The sequence below is a fragment of the Scylla paramamosain genome, chromosome 21 (genome assembly GCF_035594125.1).
Source record: "Scylla paramamosain isolate STU-SP2022 chromosome 21, ASM3559412v1, whole genome shotgun sequence".
Taxonomy (NCBI): domain Eukaryota; kingdom Metazoa; phylum Arthropoda; class Malacostraca; order Decapoda; family Portunidae; genus Scylla; species Scylla paramamosain.
In genome coordinates, this window is record NC_087171.1 from 5,788,267 (window position 1) to 5,795,766 (window position 7,500).

The following is a 7,500-nucleotide window of genomic DNA, read 5'->3' on the forward strand; positions in this document are numbered from 1 at the left end:
GAAAATAAACAATATCGTAGGTGAATATGAAAACAATGGATCACTTAAAAGATATGCAGTTTATTTTCAATCGTAAATACTCATGATGTGTTCTTTTTAATGAAACCAAATGATATCCAAGTGAGGCATTTTTCTTTTTCCTTGGCTTAAGTCTGATACGTGATCGTATCTTTTGTTTTCACTGAAGGAAGGTGTAAGGTTTTTTTTCTTTTTCCGACATGTCAAAGCTGGGACTGACTAAATTAGATGAAAGCAAAGTACTTGAATGAATAAAAGATATTTAAATGAGCATGGCTTTGTGAGAAATAACCTTTGAATTTTTTGTTCTTCTACATCTTTCAAAATAGAGTGTAGCTTTCACACACAGCTTCACAATGGCTAGCAGACTGACTTCTGTTTGTTCTTCCCTCGCGTTCTTTTGCGCCAAATTTCGTTGAGAATACAATATAAAACATATACAGGTACTCATTGCCAGTGAACGTATAGTGTACCTGTCTCTGTCGTACAAGAAAGAATGCATAATATATACGTGTACAGGCAATAACGTACATCCCGTAATATAAATACAATCACGCAAGAATCATTAATAATATTTGTAATTCCAGTGACCTAAAAGAGTCAGTTCTTTTAGACTACAAAAATCATGCACAATTTTGTAATATGGAACATCACAACACATATGAAGCAAACATGAATATCATGTTTTTTTTTTTTTTTTTTTTTTTTTTGTATAATATAAAGGTGTAAAATAATATATTTATACAGTAATGTTATACTGTCTCTCCCCTGTTTTGTGGCTCCGAGAAATATTGGTGATCTTAGGCGGCGGGGAAAAAAAAAAAAAGCTCCATTCATTATTTCGAAATCCATCACACCCAAGAGAGTCTTTTTTTTTTTTTCGATGGCTTGACAACTTCGTCTTCAGCCAAATAATTTCATGATATTCGGTTACAGGTATTACATTTTTCTCTGCCCCTTCGCATTGTACTCATAAATACACACATACCTCAATCTGAAGGGCTTCAACCTCAACCTTCTGTCCACGTTAATTCCAAGAGATTCATAAGAACATCCCCTAGTAAATTAATTGCACTTTTGCTTTCTGGCTTTCCTTTCTATTTCTGTTTATACATCTATTTTATTTTCCAGTCCTGTGACCGCCTAGAGTAAGGAAATATTCTTGTTGAGTAATATTATGTTTTTAGTAGTACGTACACCGTCATTTTTCATCTCTGGGTAAGTTTTTTACGCGTTTTACTTCCCTTCCCATGAGATGTCGACCTGTTAATCGATTTTTTTCTTTTTTTTTTGCATGGCAGATACAGAAAACTGAACAAATTTTCTCTCTTTTATTATTATTAAGCCAATATAAAAGAAGAGAAAACGTGATTTTCAGTATTTCAAAAGACTATTTAATATTTTTTGTTTCAACATGTTTGTTTATCATTCGACATTAAGGAAACTTAAATGAAAGTTTAAAAATCATGGTTTCATTACCTTTCATAAAAAAGTTCTAGGATTATAAACGTGATTCGTGTCATTCGACCACCCTCCTCATCTGCTCCCTCACGACATGTGGTATTATATTCCGTGCATGTACTTGTTCTTCTATCAAGTGTGCGTGTCTCGAGAGTTGGGGCTACGGGGTGCGTGTGTTAATGGTGTGTGCATAGGTCTGTCCAGGAAGCGACCTCAGCTACGTGCACCACAGTTTATCAACTTTCGTTTCCTAATCAGACTTTCACTCCTTCGATATATGCTCAAGTTTACAGTCCTCCATATTTCCTGTTATCAATTCACTGAAAACAGTATGATTGGACCTGCTGCCTACACATCTGGGAAATGCTCGTGCACTCTCTCTCATTCCGTCTCATTTCGTATTTTTAATCCTTTCACAAACACGCTCGCCTGAACAAACACTTAGCTGAGGTACGTTTGTTTATGTATTTCTTATATTCAGCCTTGCGTGATCAATATTGTTTTCTTACTTAACTACTACTATAGTAGCTTAATGTGAGAGACAGACGCATAATCAAATCGTAAAACATCTTTTATTAGGCACTTTGTATCATTTGCTCTGAATTATGTTTCCTGGAAAAAAAAAGAAAACATATCCGGTAGGGTGAATCTTGTAGATTCAGCGATCATACAGATTTGTTAGTTATATTCATATCCTTTGAACAGGCAAAATCACAGCGCAGCACACTAAACAGCAGCAGAAATATTGAACTTTGACCGTTTTTAAGAGGTCTGACAAAAAAGCTCACAAGAAAACTAAAAATAATAAAGCAAATAAGAAAAAAAAATCCTGGAGAGGCGTTTGATCTGATGTAATTGAGTTATTTCCCCTACAAACAAAATAATAATTTAAACTCTGATGTATTATGTGCGGAAGCTGGACTGGTGGTTTGCAAGGCTGTTTTGGATAGCAACCCTGGTTCCTGTTGGAAGTTATGTTACAGAAACGTTTCCATAGTGACGCCCTACACAGTCTGTTAAAACTCACTATGGAAACGCTTAAAAAAAAAAAAATTGGAAATGTTGGAAGCAGCTTGCAATCCCCGCCTCCCCCAGTGGTAGGCTTTACACTTTGCTGTGCCACACGCATGGCTGTATCAAAAGGTTTCGACCATTGCCACTGCACAACTGGATTTGTGCCCGCTTTGCTCCTGCGTCGCAAGCAACCCTGTCAACAGCCAGGACAAGCTGAGGCACGGATAAAGCAGGTTTACTATCTTTTACTGAGTATTCGTACCAGTAAAGAAATATGTACATGTCACACACATACTCTCTCCATCTTTTAGTACATAAACCCGTATGAGTACTAATTATCCTCCACGATGAAGTCCTTCCGTGTACTCTCCTGACGGGGACGACATCACTACCACAGCGTGAGCTTTGATTGCAAAGTTGATTAGCGCATAAAAGGCAATGAATGGCATCTTTTACAGGCTAATCCATTAAAGGGGGCCAGGGCACACATGCTCCATCTCATCCCTGCTACGTCACGCCCACTCCCGCCTTCAGGCAAAAGATAAATAATTAATACGGGTTGCTATATGGTGAAGGCGGAATAGAAAACAATAAAGTAATAGAAACTTTCGTTCACGCAATCTTTATTTTAATTCAGATTCCTTTTATGACCTAAAATATTCACTATTACGCGATAGCTGTGCAGGATAAATATCAGGATTCCTTTACCTTTAGCGAAGTGCCGTGTCATGTGACTCGGGTGATCATGTCCCTCCATCGTCATCGGTTTTCAGTTATGTGTATAAGTTCTGAAGGTCTGCAGGCTAGATTATTGTTTTCAATTATTCTGTCTATTAACTTGCGTCTATGTCTTTCTCTCGCCCTCTTTCCTTCTATCTTTCCTGTTATACTGAGTAGTTCATTCTTGCTCTTCCTAGCTGTGTGTCCCATAAATCTGAATTGCCTTCTCTTCACTTGTGTCAGTAGTTCTCTATCTGTGTTTGCTTGTTGTATTACTTGAGTGTTTGTTTTTCTTGCTGTCCAGGGAATCCTGAGCATTCTGCGTATCGTTCACATTTCAAAAACCTCTATTTTATTCCGAGCTTCTTCGTTTAGGGTCCATGTTTCACATCCGTATGTTGGAGTTGCCCATACACGTGTTTTGAGTGCCTTCATTCTGGTTGTACCAGGATTCATAGGCAGTTTATTGTAATTTTCCTTAATTACTCCTTTTCAAATGAATATAAAACAAGAAAAATCATACTACTCGATTAATTCAATTCACACACACACACACACACACACACACACACACACACACACACACACACACACACACACACACACACACACACACACACATATATATATATATATATATATATATATATATATATATATATATATATATATATATATATATATATATATATATATATATATATATATATATATATATATATATATATATATATATATATATATATATATATATATATATATATATATATATATATATATATATGTTGCATATCTAGCTGTCTTCTACCGCTATTTTCATGCTAACTGCTCTTCTGATCTTGCTAACTGCATACCTCCCCTCCTTCCGCTGCCTCGCTGCACAAGACTTTCTTCTTTCTCTCACCCCTATTCTGTCCACCTTTCTAACGCAAGAGTCAACCAGTATTCTCAATCATTCATCCCTTTCTCTAGTAAACTCTGGAACTCCCTGCCTGCTTCTATATTTCCACCTTCCTATGACTTGAATTCCTTCAAGAGGGAGGTTTCAAGACACTTATTCATCAATTTTTGACCACTGCTTTGACCCTTTTATGGGACTGGCATTTCAGTGGGCATATTTTTTTATTGGATTTTTGTTGTCCTTGGCCAGTGTCCTTCCTACATAAAAAAAAAAAAATAAAAAAAAAAAAAAAAAAAAAATATATATATATATATATATATATATATATATATATATATATATATATATATATATATATATATATATATATATATATATATATATATATATATATATATATATATATATATATATATATATATATATATATATATATTCAGTTGATTAATTAATTAAACTAAATAAAAAAATATTAAAAGCATCAAAAATGTGTTCAAATATTTTTAGTTTCGTTGCATACCCATATAATAATATAATAATATAATATAATATAAGTGCATATTTTAAGTAAAGCTCTTTCCGTAAAATGTATGAGAAGTCATGTAATTGGTACTTTGCTCCTCCCTAGTATACTTTTTATCTTGAATTTTTTTATTCTAATAATCACTTGAACTAGATGTCATTTATCGTCATCACCTTCATCCTCTGTGATTTCCCTGCAGAAAAAAAAAAAAAAAGCGGGGCCCTCACTAGAAACGATCAACAGAGGAGCTGGTATAACATCACGCTGGGTCAGGGCGTCATGGCCGCGAAAACTCTAAATCCTCTCGATGGGCGTGTCTAGCATAGTCACGCCTATCCAGCTGAGCCGCTCTGACCACCACCTCCAGGCAGCGTGCCATCGAGGAGGGAGTTGTTTTTGGTACTGGTAAATCAAGGTGTCCAATATACGGCATTCTTTATTCATTAAATAAAAAATAAATAAATAAATAAAGATAAGAGAAAAAAAAAAGGTAAACAGGAATTAGCTTCAACAGATTATAAGGTTAGAGAACAAACTAAATAGATTCCCGTGACCCTTAGAAAATCTCGCCATATTTCCGCTCAGAAGTCATGACCGCTCGCCAATCACACTCTCAGCCACCATTAACGCTGCGAACAACACGATGCGCAAGCAAGTCTTTCCAGCATCCTTTCCTTGGTACTAAGTCATACGCTTCCGTGAAAACTCAATGAAAGCTACAAAACAACTTAACCTCATTCCGAAGAGCCTTATCCATCACTATCCGCTGTCCCCGGCAGTGAAGGTGCACGGTAAATAGAAAATCTGCCAGGTTTTTAAATTTGTGCCCTTTCTGACAGAGAACAATGGTCCTCTGTTTTTGTCTGTGTAAATCTACATGCTTACGGATTTCACTGACTTTTCAAAATTATCTCCTAAGTCTGTATCACTAATATTGTCTCCCCTACTAAGCCGTTCTCTGTAACAATTCTCTATAATGATATATAACAGTATAATATATATATATATATATATATATATATATATATATATATATATATATATATATATATATATATATATATATATATATATATATATATATATATATATATATATATATATATATATATATATACACACACACACACACACACACACACACACACACACACACACACACACACACGAGAGAAAGAGAGAGAGAGAGAGAGAGAGAGAGAGAGAGAGAGAGAGAGAGAGAGAGAGAGAGAGAGATATTACAACTTAAATATCTAGACAGTGATTGCTGAACGACAGAAACAGAGGCACTTACTTTTGTTGGGCGGCGCGGCGTCGACAGGGCAGCCTCCGGGCTCTGCCAGTGTAGGGCAGCACCACGCCAGAATTGCTGAGGCCATCCACACCCAAGCCCAAGCAGGCGTTCTCTTGCTTCGCCTTGTCCTTCCGGATGGCTGAAAACATTTCCTTTCCGCACCGCTCAGCCAGACCCATGGTTGGCAGAGGTGAGTAGGCGAATGCAAGACGTATGCAGGGACGCGTCTGTCCGGGCAGAACGTGTGCACCAGGACGCGGGAGGACGCCAGCCAGTGATGGAAGACGTAGCACCATTCAACGCAACTCTTCCTTGTCTTGGGCGGCGTAGCGCTACGACTGACTTCTCTATTTTCCTTCACTCTGGGCACGGGCTGATTACCTTCCACCGATGGTGACTGTACTGATGCCCGTTTCAGTTCATTATCTTGACCGCAACACGATACGAGCAACATCTTCTCTTTCTGAGCAGCTTTTCTCTCCTCTCCCCTAATCAGACCTGAGAATCGTTGCTTAGACGATGCATAAATCTGCAGTTTTGCTTCCTTTGGTGGGAGTCTGGTCACACTGGCGTGCCTGGCGACTGACTGACCCTCCAGCGGGGAGCCAAAGGTGTGCCTTGTGCTGCTCCCCGATGCCTTGTCACGACCAGATCTATCTATATTTTTTTCCTATATTAGCATGAATTTTGCGATCAATTTTCTTTCCACCTTATTCAATATTAGCGGGACACTTACTCTAAAGTTACTGAAGTGTACCCTTATAAGATTCTTGATTCCTTTTACTTTCTATGTGACATCAAAATGTTATTTTTGCAGCGGCTTTTCCGAGGACGAAACTGCTTTTCTATACATCCAAAAATACAACTGCCACACTGCAAGTTATACAATTACTAGCAGCACTTTCCATGTATACTACTGCACCAACTTGATCAGCATGGAAGAGCAGCTGAGTACAGAATTGCAATCAAAATGTTATCAAGGCCTTATCTGTGGTGAGAGTTTTTGTTTTCGTTAAGAATTCCTTCAACGTAATCACAAATACCAAAAACCAGTACCTTTGCGGCTGCAACATTTGGTCACTAGGATGAAGCTTGCCATGTCCTGGGAAAGATACAATACTTACAAAGGAAGGAGGAGTGGGGGAGAAGGAAAAAAAAATATGATAGAAGGTGAAGGAAAAGGGAAAACAGCGGGTTGTCCTCACCGTATTGTGGCAAAGATGCCTTAGTCGATCGGACCTGATATTCTTTAAACACACTAAAAGTACTGAAATAAAATGCTAATTATCATATTTAAATTTTTCCGGTGTCCTGGTAGTCACACTGCCGTGATTCTGGCATATGCTGTGTTCACATTTGGCTTGAAAGTAGTGTTTAGCCTGTGATTTAGGACACTCGGGTAATGTAGAAGACGACACAGCATCATAGTGGACAAACCAGCAGAGTGTGGCCTCAGATCAGGTGTGAGAGAGGTGCCGCGGCCATGACGATGGATTGCGGAGAGCTGCGGGGGAAAGACTCAGTGCTCGGAAACAGTTCCTGCCGTGGTCTGTGCTGGCAGCGGAGACG

General features: G+C 37.8%; 1 protein-coding gene across 5 annotated transcripts in view; it reads right to left on the reverse strand.

Moving 5' to 3' along the window:
* Window positions 1-7,500, reverse strand: part of LOC135110910 (insulin receptor-like) — a 67,802-nt gene that overhangs the window by 39,567 nt on the left and 20,735 nt on the right. For 4 of the 5 annotated variants that reach the window (XM_064023561.1, XM_064023563.1, XM_064023562.1 and 1 more), the window contains exons 2-3: window positions 7,137-7,500; window positions 5,932-7,033 (exon numbers count right to left, since the gene is read on the reverse strand). The exon at window positions 7,137-7,500 is cut by the window's right edge and continues 116 nt beyond it. In XM_064023561.1, the coding sequence (XP_063879631.1) occupies window positions 5,932-6,385 (454 nt within the window). In that variant the 5' untranslated portion in view covers window positions 6,386-7,033; window positions 7,137-7,500. The remainder of the gene's footprint in view (window positions 1-5,931; window positions 7,034-7,136) is intronic. The other variant, XM_064023560.1, reaches the window with a different exon arrangement.